The sequence below is a fragment of the Helicoverpa zea genome, chromosome 21 (assembly GCF_022581195.2).
Source record: "Helicoverpa zea isolate HzStark_Cry1AcR chromosome 21, ilHelZeax1.1, whole genome shotgun sequence".
In the NCBI taxonomy this organism is placed as follows: Eukaryota; Metazoa; Arthropoda; class Insecta; order Lepidoptera; family Noctuidae; genus Helicoverpa; species Helicoverpa zea.
In genome coordinates, this window is record NC_061472.1 from 11,241,329 (window position 1) to 11,268,126 (window position 26,798).

The 26,798-nt window shown below is 37.1% G+C and overlaps 1 protein-coding gene and 1 pseudogene across 1 annotated transcript; one reads left to right on the plus strand and one right to left on the minus strand.

The window, feature by feature from the left end:
* The window catches only part of LOC124641066, a 425,796-nt pseudogene that overhangs the window by 240,789 nt on the left and 158,209 nt on the right, over positions 1 to 26,798 (plus strand).
* LOC124640990 lies at positions 20,212 to 24,104 on the minus strand. The gene is made up of 3 exons (XM_047178993.1): positions 23,586 to 24,104; positions 22,719 to 22,943; positions 20,212 to 22,296 (listed from the first exon to the last, which is right to left on the minus strand). The coding sequence occupies exons 1-3, from the start codon at positions 23,700 to 23,702 to the stop codon at positions 20,236 to 20,238; spliced, it is 2,403 nt and encodes an 800-aa protein (XP_047034949.1). The 5' UTR covers positions 23,703 to 24,104; the 3' UTR covers positions 20,212 to 20,235.

Genomic DNA, 26,798 nt, shown 5'->3' on the forward strand with positions numbered 1-26,798 from the left:
ACAACTAAGGATAATTTCGGTTTGGGTTTGTTCCGTCCCTAGAAAGAATAACTTTAAAAATAGCTTAATCCAAAAAAGTTAAATTCTTTATTTCAAAAGGCAACGCTGCATGAATTCAATGTAAGTTTAAGATATAAAATTCAAGTGCTTGCTTCTATTTAAAGGCGGCTACAGTTGTCGCGACAACTATTTTGGAACTGTACCAGAAAGCAACGACTTTTAAACTTTGAGGCTTGTTGGCTTACATTGAAATCCCGGATTCAAAGTGGATTTGTATTATTCATATTTGTTTGTTTTATATCCGATTTTTGTTTTGTGGTGTAAGGAATTATTGGTTCGGATTAACTATGTATTGTGTTTCGAAATTCGGTATAAAAATGTTATGTTTTATAGTGACAGTTCACTTATTTTGATGAATCCTTTTATCCAGTCATGTAAAGTATTTCTTCCTCATATAACACACTTACGTTGATTGATGTTCAAGAATTCCGTCACCATAAAATCTTAGTTTTACTACGTCATAAAAAGTGATCTGTGATGGATCGCCGACAGTCGCGACAGTCGCTCGTGTGTTCCCGGCCTTCTCGTCGGACACTTCCCGAATATTCTCGTTCCCCTCAAAAGAATCGGCTCGAGTTGGCCGCAGTAATTACTTACTCATTTGGTTCCTTTGATTCTCCGTTTTAACTTCGAGTTTCCAAAGAAAGTCTTATATTTTTTCGTATTTCGTTTCCTGATGAAATTTTCTTTTGGCGTATTGTGAAGTTACTTTTATGTATTTTGATGAGTATGGAGTCTGCTTTGAGGGTTAAGTTTAATCAACGTTTGGAGGGATTACAAAGATATGATTGGTTTTGTTTATGGAAAGTTTTCCATCGTCAAAAGACCCCAAATATTTTTACCTACTTTTACCAGCTATACGACATAAAAATGATAACCCTGCCTCGCTGACGTGCGGAGTGCGCGAGTAACCCTGCGAGTGGCGCGCGGCCACAGACCGCATATCGACGAAACGGTGCAACCGCGCTCTAATGAAGCCAGCAATGTACGCCGTAATGACGCCGCATGTGACGTACACTGCGCGGTAACTACAAACCGCCTCGTACCCGGGATATAATGCACTGCTGATGACATCAACTTTGTCTATAAACTTGACCGAGGTTTTAGTCTTTTGGATTTGTTTGAGCTGATGATTGAAGTGATAAAAGTACGATAATTTTGAGCAAGTGGTCGATTCTGATCTTCGTTAATGACTGAACGGTAAAAATGGATTCAAACCGTTTTCTGTTCTCGATGTGACTGATTGTCTTTTGTTTTTCTTCCTTGAATCTTGTTGCTGATCCAATTACTATGAAAAATTATTATCTTTATTGCAAAAAGCTCAAACCAGGCTCAATTTTTTGCTTTTGCGAGAATTATAGGTACATACTTTCACATGATTCATTAAAACTTCACAATGATCAGTTAGTAATGTTTCAAAGTGTAGTGAACATGAACATTACTTTCAGGATTATTCTCTTTGATGTCCCTCCGCTTACGGTAGATTACTGAACATGTAGTTAAAAAGCCTTTACATGTAGGCTTAAAATGGTCATAGTTTACAATTATTTTTGAGTTATGTCTGTAGTGTATGCAGGTACATGTGCATCATTGTATAGGTTATGTCATTATTATGACGCCTCGTGCGCATACGTCACTCGGTTATAAATACCGGATCGAGCGGTGGGGAGTCAGTCGTTGTCAGACTGTCGACCTGTGTGGTGGTGCGTTGGCGAGTCGATTAACATAATAAAATGAGCGTACAATACATTGGCGACGAGGATAAAACCGTGAGTGTTTGGACCAACAGTTACCTATTATCTAATTTTTATAATTTTGAACTACCTATTAGTTCTGTGATCCAGAAAAATATTTGATATACAAGGTTATACTAAATAATTTGTCCTATTCATGCCTATACCAAATTAATGTATGCTAAATAAGCTTTGACAACAAGTAACCTCTGACCGATGTTAATATTCAATCATATTAAAAAGAGCAAAAGGAAAGAAGGAAGGGAAGAGAGTAGAATGACAAAGTATACATAACTTTTATGTTCATGTATGTATCACCCGAATTGCAAACAAATTTTAACCTTTTTACGTAATTCTTTGTTTAATTTTACCTTGTTACAATTCTAATGGAAGTAGCAATATTTATTGCAGGTGTTAATATTTATCAAATGAGTAATTTATAATACAAAATCATTACTTGGTGATCAGTTTACTCATTCTTAAACCTGCATCAAAGCTTATTCAATAATAGGCATTTATTGGAAGCAATATAAAGTTGCTGGTTGTTGAATTGTCGTCAAGACGATTTTAGCAGTGGTGGGATTTCCTAGAGGATATAATACAATAACCTATTTGCCTTATAATCAATTGTGTTTAATAATTGTTGTGCTTGCATGCCAACAAGGCGGAATGTACACGGATCTTATTATGTTGTTTACAATCCTATTTTGTAAGTGCCTGCATTCTAAGCAAATAAAGACCTATTCTATTCCAAAAATCTGCTGGTCATTAAATTGACAGCTTGACGGTTAGCAGTAGTGTATATCTACTGGTCATTAGATTGACAGCTTGGCAGTTGGCAGTAGCGTGTATCTACTGGTCATTAGATTGACAGCTTGGCAGTTGGCAGTAGTGTGTATCTACTGGTCATTAAATTGACAGCCTGATTGTTGGCAGTAGTCTATATCTACTGGTCATTGAATTGACAGCTTGATGGTTGGCAGTAGTGTGTATCTACTGGTCATTAAATTGACAGCCTGATTGTTGGCAGTAGTCTATATCTACTGGGCATTGAATTGACAGCTTGATGGTTGGCAGTAGTGTATATCTACTGGTCATTAAATTGACAGCTTGGCAGTTGGCAGTAGTCTATATCTACTGGTCATTAAATTGACAGCTTGACAGTTGGCAATAGTGTGTATCTACTGGTCATTAAATTGACAGCCTGATTGTTGGCAGTAGTCTATATCTACTGGTCATTGAATTGACAGCTTGATGGTTGGCAGTAGTGTGTATCTACTGGTCATTAAATTGACAGCCTGATTGTTGGCAGTAGTCTATATCTACTGGGCATTGAATTGACAGCTTGATGGTTGGCAGTAGTGTATATCTACTGGTCATTAAATTGACAGCTTGGCAGTTGGCAGTAGTCTATATCTACTGGTCATTAAATTGACAGCTTGACAGTTGGCAGTAGTCTATATCTACTGGTCATTAAATTGACAGCTTGACAGTTAACGGTAGTGAACGTCTACTGGTCATTCAATTGACTGTACACGCATAAATTATCTGGCGATAGTTGTCAACTACTGCAACAACTAAATAGTAAATCTTGATAATTTTTATATTTTCTGTGCCCGGTGATTTGGATCATAAAAAGCTTCCAAACTTAACTTCTCAGAGTCTAGTCAACAACTTATACCTGCTATATTGTTCTGGTACTTAACTAACTTAATTCAAGTGCTTGCAATATAGAGGATATTACAAGAACAAACTGGTGGGTTATATACTCAACGGTTCTACAAATGACAAACATGTGCTAGGCATCTAGTTAAACAAACAGCACATTGAGGGACCGTAGTAGGTTGGCCATGTATGTTGAAGAACTCGCCCAGGTATACTGGTATGTATTCACCTATGCACAACATCCAAGTCCATCAACACCTCTAGTGGGTTGCCTACCCATAATAGTGTTAATTATAACAGTTGCTCAGTCACCCTAGGTATAATTTCAATACTTTTACTTTATTTTGCTGTATTAAAGAGGTTGTTATACAACAGAGATATTCCAGAAGATACAGAACAGTAGAACAGCATACAAGCAGCAATACTAGCTGGAAAATGTGGATCAAAATTTTGGTATTCAATAGATAGAATCTTTGGTAAACATGCTAGCTCACAATTGTAATTTCAGTACTTTAGGTTGATATAAAACTCTTAGATCAAAAGAATATGGAACTAAGCATTGGAGCAATCTGTGATTTATTTGACAATGCTACTTTATCTACCCAACTGCCTCGTTGGTCTAGCTGTCGCAAGCGCGGCTGCTGAGCACGAGGTCTCGGGTTCGATTCCCGGGTCGGGCCTGGAAGTTGGTGATTGATACACCCGTGCATCGGAAAGCACGTAAATGTCGGTCCTGCGCCTGATCTCTTTCCGGTCGTGTCGGATTGCCGTCCCATCGGGTTATGAGAGTGAAGGAACAGTGAGTGCACCTGTGTCTGCGCAAATGCTTGTGCACTATAATATGTCCTGCGCAGTTGGCTAATCCTCTTACGTGAGTACAGCCGCCGTAGCCGATAATCGGCTAGGAGGACATCATCATCATTTACCCAACTGGGCCTTCTCATCTGTGACAAAAAAAATCTTTTAAGGATGATACCTGGAAGGAGTTCCAATGTAGATACTTACTCTGGGAACTGTCTAATGATGATTAGCTCATGGATGATTGTTGCAATCAAGTTCTCAAAAGTTGATGATTGCGTGTGCTTTTAAAACCTTCAAGACTCAGGCTTGAATGAATTTTAATTGGTATCTTAGCCTCTTTTTTATTGATTTACATTGGTGTTTACAAATAGTTTAACAAAGTGGCCCTCATTATAATATTGTTATTTGCAAATTATGTTTTACAGTATTGCAGTACCAATAAGCAGTATAAGTACATTGAGAGTTGTGGAAGAATATGCTTCCATAGGAGCGAATAACGTAACCATATATGAACATATATGAAATAGAATCCATTTATTGATCTCAAGTTAATAAATCATCACATTAATATATTCTTGAAGTGCACACCTACTTGTAATATAAAGTTGTGTAATTTCCTCAAGCCATCCCATAAGATAAGATCCATATGGGTGATGGGATGGATATCTATTAACAAAATAATGTCTTGTGTCCATAGCGTTAGGGTTAATAATAATTGATCTTAGAACACCAATCTTAGGTTACCGTAAGACAATTGGACTCGCATGAGAGGTAAAGAACTTTATCACTATTTACATTTATCGACATTTATTACTCTTTTGTGCTAATTAAACTACACAGTTGCGTCGACATTTGGTTAATAATAACTAAAATATTATTAAGTTCCTAAGTCCTACTGCAAAATATAATCTGAGTAAGTGTTCCTTAAAGTATAGGAAGTAAAATTGCCCTTAGTCACCAAATCGTTTAAAAATTTACTGGGGTGCTGTCCCTATAAAAGATAATAATATTTTTATATTCTGGTTGTCTAACTAAAACAACGTAGATAAAGTCAGCTGCAATAAAGGGTAAGCGCTTTTGAACGAAAACTATAAACATACTTATGCAGCCAACTATACTTACATAAAAAAAAAAATATATATTACGTTACCTATACGCGGTCATGAAATTGGAAAAGCGTAAAATATTAAAAATGGAAGCAGCACAAAGCTGATCATCAAATTGATGAGGTCAAGTATGACATGAGAGCAGCATAGCTGCTCATGAAATTGAGATATAGAATTAGAATCCCACATTTATCTATGTGTAGACAAATGTTTTAGAAAGTTTAGCGGTTGTTTTGCAAAAGGAAAATTGCATCGACTAGAAAACTGTTTGTGAGCTGCTGTCACCTTGTTGAAAGGAAGAAGAGCATGAGTTGAGGGTCAGGGACTCTTCTATTTTATGGTGATGCAGAATGTCACAGCTTCAAAATATATAGTGCAAAGTTAGTGACACCTGTTAAAGTGCGTTCGTTACATAATATGGTTCTAATTAGTTAAAATCTAATAATATAATTAGTTAAATATGTAACCATGACACTAAAAAGCTTACCATCAAAGCATAATAATTCTTTGACTACTTTAATTTTTGAAAACCACATTAATAAAAGCAAACAAACATTACAGAACGCAATGTCCGGTGATAATAGTGTTCTTGGATGCCTAACCGAAATATAAGTATTCCTATCGCACTATTATATCATCATCATCATCATCATCATCTCAGCCATAGGACGTCCACTGCTGAACATAGGCCTCCCCCTTTGATACCTTATAAAGACGACCTTATAAAGGTCACCGGAAGACGCTGGATGCAGGTCGCTTCCAACTATTATATGCAGTAAGGTATTCATATGTTGGGTGTTGAATGCTAAGAAGCTTACAGTTTCTTGACTAGATATTGGACATACATTGATGTAGGGTATTTAAAGCCTATATCAGAATTTCAGCGAGTGTACTAGCAGAAACGTGCAAAGTACTAGCGCTGATCAATAGGGTTGAAGACCAGATTGTTTGTTACATTGCTGAGATAATGATAGGCTTTGATATTCCACTCTCAAATTAAAAACTACATATTACCAAAATTAGTTGAGTTAGCATTCTCTTGCTTACAAGGCACACAAAGTACTTAACTCGTACATAGAACTACAATTTAAACCATTAAATTGGTGACAAAATATGTGGTCGCCATTAAATTGGAGACAAAGTATGTGGTCACCATTAAATGGGTGACAAAGTATGGAGTCACCATTAAATTGGAGACAAAGTATGTGGTCACCATTAAATGGGTGACAAAGTATAGAGTCACCATTAAATTGGAGACAAAGTATGTGGTCGCCATTAAATGGGTGACAAAGTATATGGTCATCATCAAATTGGAAACAGTCCATCTAGGTCACCATTCAATTGGGACGATCTTATGTGATTACTTTCCTCGTACGGCTCGTACGGTTTTGAATGAGTGAAAAGCATTGATGAGGTACCCTAATGCCGATCTTTTACCTTGGAACAATGCATTCTGTATCAGTTTTAAGTGAAGTCGAACCAAGCAAGATGAGTGCTCATTATCTGAAGGCACAGCAATATTTCAGACTTGCTTGATTTCACATGGACTGATTGGCGGGATGTCTGCCAAATGGACGGATCATCTCTAGTGTAGATATAATACAGGGCCGGAACAGCGGCTACAAAACCTGAAGTTAAACTTGCCGGCCTGATATCACTGCTACGAATTTGTCTTGTTGAGCCTGAAGCAGATGCTGGTATGTTACCGTCTGCAAAGGGACGGATTTTTATTTATGTTTATTTCACAAGGGAAGGGATGTAGTGTCCTGCAGTATCACCGATATCTGTCGTCTCCTTAAATGGAAAGGGAAATGAAATGGAAACGGAACAAAGTAAATCAGTTTGATGGCAGTGTGATCGGTGGACTGATCTGATAGCGTGGTTTTGTTGTGCTGCAGGTGTTTGATAGATCTTTAAGAAATTACCAAAATATTTATGAGTTTGATTGTTGGACTTTTTGAAACAAGGTTAAAATCAAAACAACAAGGGAGAGATGTAGTGTATGCAGGTACATGTGCATCATTGTATAGGTTATGTCATTATTATGACGCCTCGTGCGCATACGTCACTCGGTTATAAATACCGGATCGAGCGGTGGGGAGTCAGTCGTTGTCAGACTGTCGACCTGTGTGGTGGTGCGTTGGCGAGTCGATTAACATAATAAAATGAGCGTACAATACAATGTCCTTCCGTTGCTAAGCATTATCATGTCAATATTATTGTGATCTGTAAACACTTATACTATCAAACATTTTTAATTTCTATTTACTCTTTATGTAGTTAAGATATTATCCGATTTTGCTTTCATAACCTTGCCATACCATATTCCTAAAGGTACCACAATGTGTCCTAACGTTAAGTGCTAGACCACTAACAGGTACTTTAAGACCCATGGTCCACTCCTGTCATCGCTGTCACAGCGGGCCGGCGCCGGACCGTGCCGGAGCTCGACCGGACTCGGCCGGAGCTCGGCCGGACCGGCGCTCGCTAATTAACCGCAAACAAAAGGTGGCCATTACTCAGCCGCATCCCTCGCTGATTTTATTCAACTTTTACAATAAAACACGCCATTTATCCGCGGGAATATTTTATTGTTAGCTTTATTGTGGATTGTGGGATTGACATTTAGTTCTATTGTTTTAAACGACCTTCAAACTTTACGGTTTGGATTTATTTCGTAACTATTTTAAGTACTACAAATTAACGATTATAATTCCAAATATAGTTTTAAAGTAATAAGTATGCGGTTCTTATGTTGTGTAACCCGTTTTAAAATGCTCTTGACTAGTATTTTACGAAAATTCTGCATAGATATTAAAATATCACATAAAAATAATAAAGTGTGACTGCAGTATCTTATGGAAGGCTTTAATTCCGTGAGTTAAACCTGAAGCGATATTGGACCGGTCACATCTGTTACAGAATCGATAATATGGACCGTCAGTGCTTTGTACCAGCGAAGTAGCGATCTCTGTGTCATGACTGTACTTACACTGTGATTCTACTGGTCATTACACTATCAGGTTAATAGAATCCTCTCAGAAAAGGCTATAGTACTACAAATAATGACAAACATAATAGATTTATTTCACTAGCACCATGCGTTATGCATTCCGCATTGCAGTTCGTATTGTTATTTCCGTCGCCGCATAAATGATTTAATTACACTTATTGAATATATTAATTACATTCAACATCAGACGTACTGAGAGTAAATTGCAGAACAATCGAGTGAGTTTAATATTGCCGCCCTCTAGCGGCGCGCCGGCGAATTATAATTCATAGCTGCAAAAATAAGTGGGTGAATGTAAATGAATATTGTACGGAGGGTAGATCTACATTTGTGCGGGTTTTGTTTGAAAAATGTCTAGAAATGGAGTGTAAAGTTACGTAGCTCGCTGACTGATACTCGTGGAATTTTATAATTTGTTGCAGTTGGCATTTTATTCGTGAGTTGTGAGGTGCATAGTTTCTTGTTCCGTTGTGCTAGCTTTGATTTACATTAAAGTGAGAGTAAGGAATAAATGCATGAATTTTTGCCGTACTTTACGACAACTGACTGTGTTATTGTGTTATTCAGTGAACGTTAACTCTCTGATATAGGTACCAAACTACGTCTGTTATTTGGTAAGCTACTCTTTTCTTGCATAGCTGACTGATAAGTACATAGTTTCCTACATGTAACGCTAAAAGCGAATAACCTAATCTCAACACGTATTCCTCAAAGCAAAACATAACTTGTTATTTAATATTAGAAATAACCGGAACGATAGCTAACAATATCCGGCTGCTATCTCCAGCCGAGGACTTGCATACAAAGTGGTCACATTATTCCGTTCCCGGCTGATTTTATTCATGACCGGCCGCTGCATTTAATTCATTTTAATTCTCTGTCCGTCCAGTTTGCGGCCGACAATTTTAATTATTAACTTTAAAATTATTTACCTACCAGTTTAGGGTTAAATGAGTGAATGTCTGTTCTGGTTGGGTTTGTAAGTAATCTATTTTTGGGAGTACTGGGATTTGTAGTTTTATCTCGTTTAGTTGTTACATTATTAGATTTTGAGATAAATGTTTTGAGTTAATTAACAGTATTTGAGTTAATTTTATACGTACAGCAATTTACTTAGGGGAACATACTAATTGGTTATTTAGACAGTGGCCCAAATACTTTGATTATGCTTTTAAAGTATTTCAATTCAATGCAATGCATTTCAGTTTAAACGCTACAAATTCACAAAACTCGTTATTAAGACAAATAGTAATTCGACCACGAATAAACACGGCAAGTTTAATTAAAAACGCGGTCAAACTCATTTCTATAAAACTTAGGTATTTAACATATTAAAGTAACATAACATTTAAAACTACTTACACTAACATGACACGACCGATTTCGATAAACGGGGTCGAATAGACCCCAAAACATTATCGCGGTCTACAATGGTAATCGACAAACGACACATAATAACCGAAGCAGACCTAAAAGGGTTTGTGTAATGGAGCAATTGCCAGTTAATTACGCGTGGGGTCTAACAGACCCGGCCGCGTTTTTGTGAGGGTTGAGTGATTTGTGAAACTAGCCGTTTGATATGTTGGGCTCGTGTCTATTTGTTTGGAATCAGTGTTATTGTGTACTGTAGTTAGGCCTGTTTTTGTCTGCCTTTGTAGATAGATTCACAAAAACCTCTTGTATGTAGATACTAGCTAATAAGTATAATAAGGATATTTTGAACTTCTTCTGCTGGGTTAAATATAGGGATAATAATTCAGTACTTATCCAAAATCTCTAATACACAATTTTTATAACGTACAGAAAAACAATATAAAAATTAAATCAAGATCCTTTTCGAACCGTTTTCAAGATTTAGTTTTGTAACCCGGGTGTTATGTAAGGTTCAACTAACCCGGGTAACCTGTTCGCTGGTCGTCCCAATGAGTGCGGCTCCGTGGTCAGTGGCGGTTACAATTTTAGTTGGCTATCGATCCGTCTGCGCTCAGCTCTGTCTTATTAACACCCTGTATGCATTCTACTACTATGTGCTTACAACTGTATGAATATACATACTACTATATGAATGTCATGATGAGAATATGTGTCTACTAAGAAACTAGTTTGTATCCTGCTCTCTAAACTCTTCTAAATGGATATGAATATTAAACATATGCAGTAGGAAAAATACAATGAGTAAAATAGTAGCAGCAGTAAAAATATTCATATGTAAATTGAGCTAGCTTTTCTCTCAGTATTTCCATCCAAAAAACTCATTTCGATCAATTGCTGAATGAACATGAAAAAACAAAATGGACAAACTAGCTAACGCACTTTCACTCTCGTTACATAGATGCGATATTGAATTTTTGTGGTACCTAAATGATTATTTTTTTACAAAAACTTTTTTCACTGTAAACGAATCTCATGCAGTAACTACTAACTAGTTTTTTGCTCTTAATTTTGTTTTTTAGTATTTTATTATTGGCATACATTATGCCTATTGTGTGTTACATACTTACCTAATTATTATTTCTTAAAGCATGCAAGTATATCTCCTATTGTCAAAATAAAAACTAAAATGATAACCCTAGCAAGCCCGGTTAATTTGAAAAGCCGGGCATAATGCAGACTAAACCTGGCGCTCGCAGGCTCTGACCGGGAGCCCGGCTAATGCCCGTAACACCCGGGTAATTCGTCGCTAAGATGTTTCTGCATTGCTATCGGTTTTTTGTTGTATCTGTTTACCGGTTAGAGACGGTTTACGGGTTTCAAGATATCGGATCTACTCAATGGTCGAGACGTAGTTGTGAGTTTTTAATATGAAGCATTAGTTCCAGTAGGTATAACCAGGTATATAGTTTATTTTACGAAGAAAGAATAATGTAACGTTTTAGTGTAAATATTGCATTTCAACCTATTTTTTAAGTCTGTATGTCGTTAGGCCTTGTGTATCAAAAAATTTTAAGATTTTTAATCATAAAATTATATACAACCTGATTTTACTGTTGCTCCTACCTTAAAATATCCCAATGAACTTAAAACACCAAACATCTTCAACAAACAGATATCATCATAATCTTTCCGAAACATCATGATAATAACTACTCCGTTGTATCTCAAAATAACAATTTCCATTTCCTTGCGGTTTTCGATCGTTCAGTTAAATCCGGCTCCGTTACGGTATTATCTTTAAAAACGTTAATATCTCGGAGATTAAGCATATTATCCGAAATACCCAAACGTTCAAACGGTGTAATATCGTTTACTGGGACTTGATAAAAACGGGAATATTTTTTTATGTACAGGCTGTTGTTTGCGACAGTTTATCTTCGAGCAAAAACATACAAAAATGTGAACAGTGGGCGTTTTAGGGATGTACTTTATCGTCGCGGCGTTCGAAAAGTGCTGAATTTTATCCTAATTTGAATAAACAGCGTTTGAATTATACATTTTGGTAGTTGCAAAAGATTTTTACATTAACATACAAACAGTATATTTTGGAAAATATCGTACATTTTCGCTGTACTCTTGATTACTACAGGCTCAATAGGCATGATGACAAATTTTTAAATTCCTTTGTATGATGTAGGTATACGTCTATTTTATATGAAAAATTATTAATTTTAAGAAAATGCGAAGTTTTTTTATCAAATAATTGCATTTTTCTCTGTCCACTTTAAATCCGGCGCGAAAACGCTTGTCAGTGTCATGTCGTCACTTGTGACGTCACAACTGAAATTACAAGACGCAAGTGAACAACGCTCGTGCAATAATTAAGTTTTTTGTGTTATTAAATATGAATTCGAAAGGGCATAGGTGTTGTGGGGTCCCCCAGTGTAAGAACACATCCAAAACAACTCCTGATAAGTTATTTGTGTACGTTCCTCACAATAAAAAAATACGAAACAAGTGGCTTAAACTTGCAAAGCGAGATTCAAAAGCAATATTGCCCAGGGTACAACTTTATTTTTGTGAAGATCACTTTGATGTAAGTTATTACATAGTTCTCTAGATTCTAGCATAGTTTATAATGTAAATAACTATTTCGAGGTTAGGTTTCATCTCTCATTGTTTTTTAATTAAACTAGTATACTTACATGGAAGTTTTAACATTTCTAAATTCAGCTGAACCGTGAGCTGAACAAAAATCTTTATTTGATGCCAAAAACTTTCCCAGCATTATGATATCAATTCTAGGCAAATTAGCGCTGTTTGCCTTGATAAATCCGGGCTCCATAACTCGTGTTATAAACAATTAATTAATTAAAAACAAAGATCGCAGTGGAAGTTCACAGTAACGAAATGTGACGTTCGCGCGCTTTCGCGCGAGTTGTTTTCAGAGATGACGTCACGAGCTCTGATTGGTGTTCAAGATATCATGGCGGATTGCCTTATTTCGTAATTTTATTTTATAAAAATACATATTAATCACATTATTAATAAAGAAAACAATGCGCGTTTTATATTCCAAGCTTCAAGTTTAATTTAATAAATATATTATTTTAATGATTTTTGATTACTGTCATCATGCCTATTAAGTGGCATCCGTTGCCATGGCAACTACAATTAATTATTCACACTTGTTTGAATATATTCGGAATCAGTCGGCACTTGTGTTAATGATAAATTCCGTCACTGAAACATTCTCTTTTCGTTAATTTTGTACTGTTTGTTCTTCTCAGGTATGTATCGTGTACTGGTTGTTGTGAAGATAATCGCAGTATATGTAAGTAGATTAATTTAATCGCATTTTGAAAGTCTCTTAATTTATTATAGTGCTAATCCATAAAGGATTTAGTCAATTTCTAAGTCAGGCAGTTAAGATTATAGATGCCAACTTCGATATTTTATGAGAGGCAAAACTACAGTTTCCTTGATGATAAACACAACCAGCAAGTACAGCTAGCAAATATTTCACAAGGTTAGCGTATTTTTAACATCACATTTTACTCTACACAAAAAGCAAATAATAGAGGTAAATACATGTAGGTAAGCATTTCTTTCATTCGCACGTTTTCACGCAAAAATAACGATCTAAATATAATGACACCCTTATAAGGAAAACTCGCAATTTCCGCGTCTAAAACAAAATAGGAAAGGCGGTTGTAACCGGTTATAACTGGCTGTTACCGCCGCGATCTGGTTCTATCCGGAAATCTTCCCAATTACCGGACAAGTGGGAGCTTGATACGGATAAGTAAAGTGGTATTCTTTTTTCCCTTTTCTATTCAGCATTTTATTTAGCGAACTGGCTAGATGAATAGCTTTGCTTTTATTTGAAAATATACCATATTTATGTAGGTTTAAAGTTTAATTTCTTTGTTAAGAAATAGCTGACAAGACCAAGAGAAGTTAAGCATTTAATAAATGAATAATTAAAAATATTTCACAGTGATACTGTATTTAGGAAATATGACTTGGAAAGGTTGAATGTTCTTGCATCTCAAATACAATGAGTATCTTAAGATTGAGGGATTACGTCTGACTCTATCTGCGTGTAACGTTTTGACTTGAATTATATAGGTAGTAATCCTAATTGTTTCTCTGTTAGATTTAAAGATAAGAAGAACATAGGTATGACCAAAAGCCTTGAATATAATTTCTAATACAATACCTTAAGACAACTTGGTCTGTTTCTGAATTTATATTTATTTTTCTCACAACAAATTATGATGATAAGGCTCTCCACTAGCACAGACTAACACAGTTATCTACTTAACTCCTTCATTATTCTAAAAGCGAATGCAACTCAAAACTGAAGATTTTTCATTCCATTAAAATGGCGTTTACTGAACAAAACCAACAAAATACCCGGACAGATTTCATTTCCTCCATTTAATCAACTTGTAAACACAACACAATGGTGACCTTATTGTCTCGGTCATAAAGTTGATATTCTTTTGTTCGTTGAGGGTTGGGTCCAAAAGGGGTCGATGGGGGTTTTTACGGCTAGAAGTCACCTGTTGCTACGAACGGTTATTGTTCAATAAAAACGTACAGTATTGTGTAATGTCACCTCGAGAGGCGCTTCATGAATTTGCTTCATGTCGCGGTATAGCGTATGTATTTATTTTAGTAGCCGTATCTTGTAATGTAATGTTCAGTGATTTTGTGCCGTCTGTGAAGGTTTTGCGGCGGTTTTATTGTGGCAGTCAGACATCGAAAGCGATCGTGTACATCGTAAACATCCCTTTTGGAACCTGACACGAATATATTCGAGGGCTTGAGATAAGGACATCTGGTATCTAGAGCTGCCAAGCTCGTGCAAACCCTGTATCTAGGAAAGGTAATTACGGTTACTTTATTACATTTTGCTGAGCTTAGACACTTTATTTTCCGTAATCTTTCAAGTAGGTATAATATTATAAATAAATTGTAAATATGTTTAACATATACTATAGTTCTAACTAGGTCTCCATTAGAAATATTTTTTTACCAACATGTGGAAAAGCTTCCGCCTAGGCATAAGATTTAATAAAGCAACTACACTCCATCTCCCCAACAGGGCTGAAGCCCCCGGGGGCAATATTGTGCGCACATTAGGTGACAATGAGCGTCACAACGGTCCACTTAATGCCGTCTTATTGTAGGTCTTTTTACTGCGCCCTATTGTATGCATTAAGCTAAACGATTTGTTCTCTGTGTCACACCGGTGATGGGGGGTCGTTTTTTAGATGAAATAGAAGAAACAAGCGTATGTTTGTTGCAGACAAAACTATCTAGAATTTGTGCGTCTGTACCAAGTCTTATACCACTGTTTTGATGTGATGAGTACTTACAAGTAAAGGGTACAAGCATCTATCTGCTGTAGATAAATCTCACACTCCCATATACTCTATTTCACATTCACCAAAGACATATCCCACGTGATAAATGATGCAACAATCCCATAGATTTATTTCCCTCCTCCATTTTACAAAGCAATCGGTAGTTGTTCCAATGTTCTTACTTCGTTCGCCAAGCGATTAGTATAGCCCTATTTACAAGTGAGTAAATCCGAAGAGACCCTAATGTAAGAGAAGTTCTAGCGTCAAATGGAACGTAATTAACATTTGAACTTGAATAGAAGCTGTAATTGTGTATAATTGAATAACGGTTCTGCCCCTGTTACCTAATTACACGTAATTCTGTGATTCCCTACATGAAACTTGTACGTATTTCAGGAATTGTAGGTTTCAAAATAGCGAGCTATTTGTGTTGCACTCGGGGAATTTGGAGGCGTAATTGAATTATTACGTTCTAGCTACCGGGATATAGACTCGTGTGTATTTGTAGGTGGGACTAGAATATATTTTCAGTAAATAGACACTTACTTTTCACTACCACAAAATGATGCCACATGGGAGATTCCTAGAATATTCTCAAAAAAACGTGGGCTGTAACTGACAATAAAAAAAGAAATGTGCACCGCAGAGAATTTGGTTATTTAAAATTAAAAGGTAACCCAGCCTAATATGCACTCCATGCAGCTCAGTAAAACCAGCAAAAAATAATCCTAAATAAGAGCTAACTTACCTCGCCCAAAAATGGAGCGAATTTTCGTCTAAAATGAGGTGAGAATGCACAGACCACAATGTACCTAATAAACGAACGTATTAACAATACACTGTATAGAGGGGGTGGATGCCTATCCCCTCCCCCCCGGACTCCCTCCCTTCTACCCTGGAAATTATGTCGTCAGCCGGTAAACAGGATTCCACAATCTTTGGCGGAGAGCGCCGAGTTTAAAATTAAGCTTTATTTGGCTACAAATGCACGGTTTCACTATAGGATCTGTTAGTGGAGTTTTGTGGCTTTGCGGTTCAGCAGGATTTTTGGTATACTATTCCAATTACTGCGATAGTTTGTATTTGTACGGTCAGAGCGGTAAAAATATAAATCGGTTGGAGCGAGTTAGAACACTATGTAATGAGCTACAAATATCTGATACAGCAATTACAATGAGATGTATTCACAAGCAGCTATTTCTCCAAGGAATCGCAATCCTTAAATTATGTAGCCCATGAATTGTCATTTCAATAAAATGAAGAAGACAATAGTAACAAAAGATAAACAGTGTTCTCGCTAAATGAATTTCTACTTCGACACAAGTTAAAGGTTGGCTTCAAGTTTCCATATGAATGTGTATTACATACTGTATTGTATGAACACGTCCACAAAGTTTCCTCTCGAGCGCAATTCCCTTCGTCTTAATTTGTTGAACTTGTGTCGTTACCCCGACAGACCGATGTTTTCATATAAATACTTGGCGACCGAAAGTGCTTACTCACCGAGTTTTTTTCACCAGTGTTTCGGACATCCCCTGTTTTCGACACGACGAAGTAATTTGGCAGTTTTTTTGCAAATCATCTTGGCCAAGTGTAAGGGTGAAGATTCGACAGCGGCGCCCCCTCGTGGATTTACTAATGAAACTTGTTTACCCCGAACGCCCCCGGCGACACCTGACGGTTTCCAAATGAACTAATTAAGAAGGCCTGCCCAACTTAAGTGCTATAAAATGTTCAACTTAACATATTTTTTATGAGATTTGCTTTAAAAAATAAGGTGTTTTTCTTATTACAAAGTTGTGTCAGGTATTTTTTAATATTTTGGGACAGTTTTCTTCGCCTGTAATTAATTGCGTAGCACTTGATTAATATTTAATACTCACTTCCAAGTCTGTTTGCGTGGATACGACTTTTCTCTTTTATTTTTTTTCTGATTATAAACACAAACCTATTATTCAAATAATATTTATTTACTTTGTACATAAACGGGCCCCCTAAAAAAATTCTACACAAATCTTCTGTCCTCTTAAATCACCCAACCAATTATACAGATTCGTACCTTCATCCTGAATACAAAACATCCCAACGTTTGAGAAATAACAGAAACGTTCTGACATATGCTAAACAGAATAAAACGCAATGTAAAATGTTTACTTTTGCGTAATGCCCTTAAAGATACATGGAAAACAATAATATTTGGATTTAAAAAAAAACCGTATACTTACTATAACATTACTATGCCATAATAATACATAACAGTATTTTAGATTTTTACTTAAGCTTTGGGGTCACATGTAATACTCATTTAAATAAAAACCATGTAACTTCAACTACAGTAACATCAAATTTTGATCAAACATTTTCTTACAAAAATTCATACATTTATTAGGGTACAAAGAAACAAGTAGACAGGCATTGTTCTCTTTGCCCAAAAATATAATACGTAGGTAAGGAGTCAGGAGGGAGCGCCTTTACCTTCCTAACATTATATTACAATTTACGTAAATATACGTAGATGTGCCTGGTTCTATAAAAAGCTAAGGCTGAAAAATTTTTTGCTTTTCAGAATAAAAAGCATAAAACTTGCTCTTTAACACTTTGTATTATGTAGTTCAAATATTTCATCTTTCAATTCAAAAATGTTTAAACCTTCTTAAATAAGAGATCAAATTAATTCACTCCTACCAAAAATTCAAGCCAACATCATTCGCAAAAAATTATCAACTTTAAAATTCAATCAATGAAATAAAATGTCTTCAGAAGATAAAAATTGGATTCTTTCTCTGAATTCGTGTAATTTCATAGCTGTTCAGCAAGGTGTTCCATATCTTACCCCCTCCCCGCCTCCCCCCTCTAACGACCTGTCAGATAGGCATCGGAAGAGAAGTTGAATTATTGTTCCAACCCCCCCCACCCCCACTTTAGTTCCATAAGTATTAGATATGTAGCTATGGAATCCGATGTGAGATTATAATGCGTAAATTAGAATTGTTTGCAACTGGCAACATTGGGTATTAATTGGGTGTTGTAAGCTGTCAAATCAATGTTATGTTAGATAGAAACTATACATTCCTGATATGAGTCAGAAATGTTTCTATCGGTCCTTACATGCTTTACCCAACTGGAAGTCTGCGAATAATATCTACGAGGATCTTTTATATTTGATAAAGTCTCTCATATAAAACGGATAGTTGACGAAAGGCAATCATAGACAAATATCGAACGTCAATAGTATTGTTTATTGACGGCAGATCCCTCACAATTCGGAGCGGTAAGCCGCTTATCTCTACACTCAATATTTTCTTATGTCGTCGTCTCAGCAATAAACTGGATCCCGTAACATTTAATATAATAACATCTTATACCGACTTATACCTACGCATTACAAACAATACGTAACGTCCTTAAAAAGAAAAATTATCACCTGTCACATCTACAGCGTGTTACAAAAAATAACACATTCGCTAAAACGCACAATGTCGCGTGAGATCGCGCAAAAACGCGCCGCGTCGCCGAGGGAAGATTGTCGGCTGTTAGACAAATGGCGTGCTTACTTAGCCGTCTGAGTTTTTTCACTCAGACTTACTCTTAGCAGCGGCAGTTTGCGGGAATTGTGTCGATATCATAGTTTTTCTGTACTGTCTATTTCTGCTTGAGTAATTCTGTTCGCATGTATGTATTTTTTTTACATGATTAGTAACAAACACCGGCAACTTAAGTAATATATGTATTTGTAGCTACTCTGCCAGTAGGTTCCTATTGCATAATAATTTTCTGAAAGCACCAGGTGTTACGTTTACCCAATAGCAGAATATTTAAAGAGAGACGTTTCCTCTGATTGACTCGACATAAAAAAATAATTCTACAAACCTTTCAACAGGTCTCTGGGTACTTCAAAAACACCCACTTGCAAACTTACTCCATTATTTAGTATCAACCTGTATATTTCGGCCAGCACACGGTATTAAACCTTGCTCACATTACAATAAAATTGGAATTTGACTGTGCAACTGTTAGCAGTTTACGCCTTTAGGGAACTGAGTGGAACTTTAGCCATTTTGAGGTAAGAAGAGAGTATTAGTTCGACAAGTTTAGGAGGTTTTCAAGTTATCTCGAGCATTTAAATGTTGTTGGAGTAAAATAGACCGTGTTGCTAGGTGTTAAGGTTGTGTTTGGTTTGTAAGTGTTCGTTTGACAAACAAAGGAGAAGGGAATGGCTCCATAGGTTCCTGGGCCCAGGTGTTAACTGAATCAAAGTAGCCTTATTTGTAAGAGGATATAATAACAAGGCTTCACTAAAAATTTGGTGAATTTTGGCTACCCAGAAACCAAGTTATCTGAATTATAGTAAAAGTTAGGTTATATTATAACATTGTATTTTTTATGTAATTTGCGAAATACTTCTGAATCACTTCGGTTGTGTAATGGTTTTATGCATGAAGCATGTGAAAGCCTAACCTGTTAGATCTTCGAGACATCACCCTACGCAGCGGCAACCGGCGCGTGCCCTGGACTTTGGCCGCGTTTCCACTGACGCGGAGCTGGGCGGAGAGGAGCGGAGAAGAGCGGTGAAAAGTGGTCAGTGTTTCCACTGAAGCGGAGCTGGGCGGAGAGGAGCGCAGCTGAGCGGAGAGGAGCGATGAAGAGCGGTGAGTGGTCAGTGAGCGGAGCAGAGCGGAGTGGAGCATGCTTTTGGAATCGCGCATTTTTACAGACACACTGCACGCGAGTCACGCACCGCCCCGCTCCGCACCGCTCCGTACCGCCCCGCTGTCCTCCGCTCTGCACCCCAATGCTCGCTGTCCTCCGCTCTGCACCGCCTCGATGTATGAATATTCGCTCAGCTCTGCTCCACCCCGCTCGTACTGTTTCCATTGAAGCGGAGCGGAGATTTCAAGCATAATCATTGGTCAATTTGTGCACCGCTAAGCTCCTCTCCGCCCAGCTCCGCGTCAGTGGAAACGCGGCCTTTCGCTATAGTCGAAGACAAGTTTCTACTTGCAATTTCCTGTAACCTATAAGCAGCAGGAACCAACCTTTTAAAAACTAAAAAAGGGAGAAGGAAGTAAAATAAAACACCAATATACTTAATAATTAAACATGTATTATCATTCATCTTCAATTATTATTAGAATGTCATCTAAAAATTGTGCAGGGGGTACGATATTTTCTTGGAATCTTGCCCAACTGAGATACCATATAATGCACATTACATGGGCACAGCAGCCTACAGTTCTTCTACCTACAATACAATTACAATAATATGATAATATTGAATCTCGTCCTCTTCGACAGCTATCAACTAAAATATAAACAAAATATGTTTTGCGACTTATATGGCGGGATTGTATTCGGCCTCGCAATAACCAAGAAGTATTTGAAGCTGACAGCTGTCGAAGAAGGCTGCTGCTTACCTCCCTGCACACTTCTATTATAAACCCATCATTTCCCCGCAAATGTTCACCAAAATAGGACCGTGCCTGCTTTAATTGATATGTACCTAAGCATACAAGAATTAATTCATCATATGACAACTGGGGAAAATCATTTAAATTATCATTATGAATAGTTATTGTTTCAAAATCAGCCCTACGTCTATTATATTGGTTGTTAACAATAAAATCACCTAATATGTTATGTCTATTCATATTTAAATTAATCTGATTAATGATAGCCCCACAGTCTATTCTATCGGTTATGGGAGGGTGAAACCTATTTATGAGAGCAGCAGCCACCTTAAAATCTCTTATTAAACTTCTTGAGGCTGTATTAAAATAACATTGCCTGAATAATTTGAAATCTCTTTTAAACCTACCGTTCACAATCTCAACGACCCAACGGCAAATGGTGACTGCCCTCGATTTGTTTGCGTCAAGTGTTGACAGCTGTGTTTCACCCTGCGCCAAAGTAGCAGGCACGTATGTCCTATATCCACATTGGTTTAACAAAGGTAATGAATCTCGGAAACCCCTATCCAGTATAAATACATCACCATTTTGGAAAAAATCCTGGAGTGGGTTTCCACTTAAAAATTCATGTCTCATTATATCTGAGTCTGACGTGGTAGCTGGATAGGGGCCCAAAACATCAATGATGTAACCATCTGTGCACACCATTAAAAAAGGTTTGGTTAAGTTCCTATATTTATGCAAACTGTATGTTTTTTTTTGATATAAATAATTAGAGCTTTTTTCAATATAACAGTAAGTTCCATCAAATATAGCGATGGGCCTAGAATCTCCTTCAAATAAAGCACTAGGAATGGCTAAGTTCCTTTCTTTTATTTGTTCTCTAGTGATGTGTTCTAAACCTAAGTGCCGAGGCACAAAATGTTCAGTTAATATGTCACGGGCTTGACACAGCCACTTGGCTAAAGTTTTCTTAGATGTTTTAAATAATGTTGCTAATCTTTCATTTGAGTCCCCACTTCTTAATTTGATAAGATAGGCTGCTAAAACTGAAGAACTATTACGAATTTCTATCAATTGTGGAACCTCATCAAATAATTGACGGAACTGAACTTTAGTAAACCCGATCCAGGTATGCACAACATGGTCGTCCATATTATCAATATTTTCAAAATTCAAAAACCTTTCTTTTGGGGTTTCTTTTAGTGTAAACATATCTTGGATATGTCTTGCAGTAAATGTTTGTAAATAATTACTCCTTAAACTATCAAGGAAGTCCCATGCCTCAATTACTAAATGTATATCACAAAGTCGATTATTTTGTGGTACATAATATTTATGCTCATTAAGCAACATTTTTCTCGTTGCTAGAGGAACTCTATATCGTTCAGTTCTCTGGCAACCTTCTATGAAGCACCGTCGCTCTGTTTCAACTGCCCGCATATAATCTGGCAATACAATTGTTGGTTCAGGGTGCTGTTGTACTGGTTCCACAATTGGGGCACTTGGTGAATGTAGTTCCACTGAGGGTTCATGCACATCATCATTACCTTGGTTTTGTTCTGGTTGAATGGAAACATTCTCAGGTTCGTGTAGAATGTTGTCATGATTTTCATCCAATTGTCCAACAGAAACACCAACTGATGATTGGGCTGGCGGTGGGTTACTTTGTGAGGAAGTCGAAGGACCTGTACTCATATGAACAGCAGCTCTGTCTGCTAATATCCAACAGGAATGGCATATACGACTTGCCTCGTCCACCTTCAAAAAAATAAAAATTCACTATTATACTATAATACAGTAGTCCAGATAGTAATAAAAAAAAATAACCCTAACCTAACCTGTGTCGGGTGCCCTTGTCTTTCAGTTAAGTGTTTTATTTTTATGATTTAGTGCTAGTTTTAAATCATGTTAGCTTTACAAATAAATGTTTTATTATTTTAACTAGCTGAACCTCACGGTTTCACTAGCATCTTTGTTTACTGCTCCGCTGCTATTGGATGTAGCGTAATGTTATGTAACCATTCTCAATAAATAGGCTATCTAACAGACAAGATTTTTTAAAGTCGGACTAGTAGATTCTGAGATTAGTGCGTTGAACGCACCAAACAAACTCTTTCACTTTATAATATTAGTATAGATATAGTTTAAATAATTTAAAATATAATACTAAACTATCTTACCGTTTGTGGTAGAATCCACTCTCTAATCACATTATATATCGCAGATTCACGAGCAGAATCATTACGAAGAAGGTGGTTGAACCGCCGGGCTAAGAGTGAACGACCACAGCGGAGACATACGCTTGAATGGCCAACTTGGGTTGGTGCATCAATCGCACGTCTTCCAAGAACCACATCTTGGGCCAAGTCCCAACATGCTTGGCATACAACGTTCTCACTGGTTACCTGAAATAACATAACCATTTAAATCTTGTTCAACCCCTAGTGCATGTTCAATAATGTCGATGTCACAACCGAGACCGAAATTGATTTATCGGGACTCGAGGGTGACCTTCACTTTTTTTATAAGAGAAATGATCAAACTCCACATTCCACAGATTAAAATATATGTCTATTTAAAGGCACACAGCGGGCGCGGCGCGGCGGGACGGGACGGCGACGCGACGCTGAGCAGTTGTAATGTACTAGATACTATGGACGACTTCACACAGAGCGATAGTTACCGTCGCGACGAGCGGGACGGCTCTGTGTGAAGTCGTAGTCGTCTAGATACTATGGACGACTTCACACAGAGCCGCCCCGCTCGACGCGACGGTAACTGTCGCTCTAGTACATTACAACTGCTCAGCGTCGCGTCGCCGTCCCGTCCCGCCGCGCCACGCCCGCTGTGTGAATAGACCATTACAACTGCTCAGCGTCGCGTCGCCGTCCCGTCCCGCCGCGCCGCGCCCGCTGTGTGCAGAGACCTTAAGCTAACTAATTGACTATTGATCTAATATAATACTGTCCAATAAACCGATAGATATGAAGTTAAAATGGCTTGCTAAAAGCACGATTTGAATATGTAAAAAATGGGTAAAAACTTACAGGCTGAGATGCACGCCACTGACGAATAACTGTTAAAATCGCCTCATCCTCCAAGACTTTTCTTCCAATAGAATTACTGCGACCAAGCGCAATCGTACAATTCATACAGCGATCCATGTCGTCGATATCCAATCGATAGGCGTAACAGTTGTCCAAAATCGAGAGCCAGGTAATTCAGAGTAGCAAGATCCGTCGAAAAGCCAAGGTCGTGGGTTTAAATAGTAAAACCAGGAAAATATGTGCGCACTCAGAATGAAAGAAAACAAACGAGTGCATCTGTCAGTCAGTGACAGACGCATGCCACCAACAAGTGTTGCCGGAATAAAAATACAGTAGATTACTAGTAATTCAGGCATTTCAGGCATTATTTAATCGATTATTTAGTCTTATTATCTTAATTTAAGTTTTCTCTCTTCCTGGGTAGAATCCTGGTACCATATTTTGTGATTTTATTTAAAAAAATGTAACGGTTTTTTTAATACATATTTCAGGTAGTTAACTGCTGGGCCCAGAAGTCCCCTTCTCCTTTGCACGCAGTGAAGTGCTGACGCAACGAATGTGCTTCGTGTTTATTTTAATTGGTGATTGTTTTTGTGAAGCGTTTATCGAGTTGTCGAGCAGACGCGGCTCGGCTGGAAGTCGGCTGGAAGTCGCTAATGTAAGTCGGTTGGAAGTCGGTACACGTATGGGAGTGCTTTGAGTTCATCTGGTTGATGGCAAGTGCGATTGAATTGTTATTGTCTTACGTGTTGCTTGCTGATGTTTAAGTTCAATTAACTTAAACTATAGCATAAACTTGTATGATGATAATGCTACTCTAGTAATCTGTCATATAATTGAATACCTTTTTCCATTATCTGCTCAATGGTTTCATTCTTTGATCTTTGCAGGCCCAGTTATGTAATAGGGCAGAATTATGAAACCCTAGAATATTTGGAGTACTTTCAGGTACCCACTTCAAGTAGTATATCCAAAGTGGGTCTTGAACCTTAACACTAAATACCTTCGCAGACTTGGTGAACGTTCAACAATAGTTAGCACAAGTTATGAATGAAATTGTTTAACTAATTAATATTCGGGGGATTAAGATAAATGTTATTACGAATTAATGTAATCAAACATTGTAAATACAATCGGAGTTAGTTCGACTGCTCCGTAGTCTGACTAGTTAGACTGGAGTAGGCAGTCTTATGTGGGGGATAACAGAAGTAGGTCCTTCTTTGTAATTAAAGTGTCACTAGCACTATTAACTGAACACCTGAGTTCGTAACGAGTCAATAGCAACGAAAGATAAATCATTCAAAAGCTGATTAGAAAAAAAAACAAAAGATAATTTTGACATCACACTCAAACACTTCCACAAAACAGCGTTTTAACAAACCAGCACTCACTTTGTGCGCACAACAGTAACTGCGCACTATCCCTTAAAAGCTCATAAGCATACCCGCAGGCTGTGCTAGTATGCGCGGAGGCGACACCATACCCGGCTTTCAACCGGGAATGGCTTTCAACCGGGAATTTTAATGAACCTGGATGTCATTACTAGGCTGTGGAATTCCGCACTGATTTCATGTACTACTGCTGTTTCTGAGTATTGTGAGACCCACAATACATGGTGTACAATTGAAGTTGTGCGGTTTACATATTTAGGAGGATTGTGATTGAAAATGTTTTCAAAAATTTGATTCCATTTAAGTGCTATTAGATGGTTCTGGAAGGGACTGTAGGAGAATATTGTCATTGTCATATAACAGTGAAAACATTCATGTACTTACCTATTACTTTGCCATGTTCTCAAATTTTTTTTCCAAAACATAAGAGCTATATATAAAATTAATTAAAGAATACACAAAGTAATATCTTAACGAACAAGTTCATTCTCACAGAAATCTTTTGTTAGCTCACTGTTTTTTCAGTTATTAACGCTTTTTGTCCTTACGGACCCTTGCAAATAGACTCTGAAGCTACAGAAAAGGCTAAAATACCCTCCGAGCGTGGGTGTCATTGTTCCCAAATGGACCCAAAATTACCTGAAAAAGTAAATGCTAAAAAAGAGTTTAAATAACTGTAGTCCATAAAGTAATTTTTATTAAGCTTTCAGCGAATGTGAGTTGGTATCAGCGGCCATTATTTACCAGTGTCCACCTTATCTGAGCGAATAAATAAAATTAATGCACAGCCGCCATTTTGAAATGGACGACATCATCAATATGTTGGTCTTCAAACGAATATGAGCGAATATCTCATTTGTACGTTATATGTAACTAGCTTCCGCCAGCGGCTATGTGTTAATACAGAGTATCACCTATCTACATACCAAATTTCAATCAAATCGGTCCAGCCGTTTTTGCGTGATTGAATAACAAACATACATTCTCACAAACTTTCACATTTATAATATAAGTAGGATTGTAGTGTAGTTTTGAACTTCAACATCGATCTGTTTGCTTGAATATATGGCAATTTCAAAATAGTTATTATTTGATGACAGTAAAGTTGAAAGGAATAACTTACTTCCAAAGTAACAGTATTTATTTTCTTATCAATCAAAGTTTGATCTTCATAACATTGTTTGTATTATTTTAACATCATGGGTTGAGATGTTAAATGGTAGCTTCGTAGCAGATACTACTAAAACCAATTGCGTTAAATGAATCAAAATTCACGACCACCGTGAAACCTTTACAGTCCACAAGAACAATCGCAAATGCTATAATAAAATAAAGTGAGTGAAAATGTTCTCAAATGTAAAAGGTGGTGGCAGCATTTCAGCTTTTTAATTCTGCTTTGAGGCGCTTCCAGACTGAAAGTTAGTCGCAAATCGCATTAGGGTCTGCCTTTGTCGCGGATCGGTTATGCTGGCTCTACGTCATGGTGTACAACTAGTAGTTTATCCTCTGATTTCGTAAAGAATTCAGATGCCGTTTTAATGAGCAAAAGAGATGATCGTATAGAAAAGTTGAAAGCTAAAACCTTCCAAACGTTTGATGGTAATTTTATGTTTCGGTGGAGAGAAATTAATTTAAACTTAACTGAAAGACCATTCACGCGAAAAGAACAAGACTATAATTTCAAGTACCGAAGTTTTTTTTTCCGTAATTTTTTATGTACAAATAACTTTTTACAATATCTTAATAAAAAATATATATACCTGGCAACCTATTTTTTATATTTTTAAATGTTTTTTATTTTTATATTTAATATTTAAAAATG

What these genes read in the sequence shown, in the direction of transcription:
- LOC124640990 (XM_047178993.1), bottom strand. Translation starts at nt 23,702, where the DNA reads ATGGATCGCTGTATGAATTGTACGATTGCGCTTGGTCGCAGTAATTCT. An exon ending in AGTGGCGTGCATCTCAGCCT is followed by an intron (nt 22,944 to 23,585) that starts GTAAGTTTTTAC and finishes ATGTTATTTCAG; the next exon opens with GTAACCAGTGAGAACGTTGT. An exon ending in AGTGGATTCTACCACAAACG is followed by an intron (nt 22,297 to 22,718) that starts GTAAGATAGTTT and finishes ATTTTTTTGAAG; the next exon opens with GTGGACGAGGCAAGTCGTAT.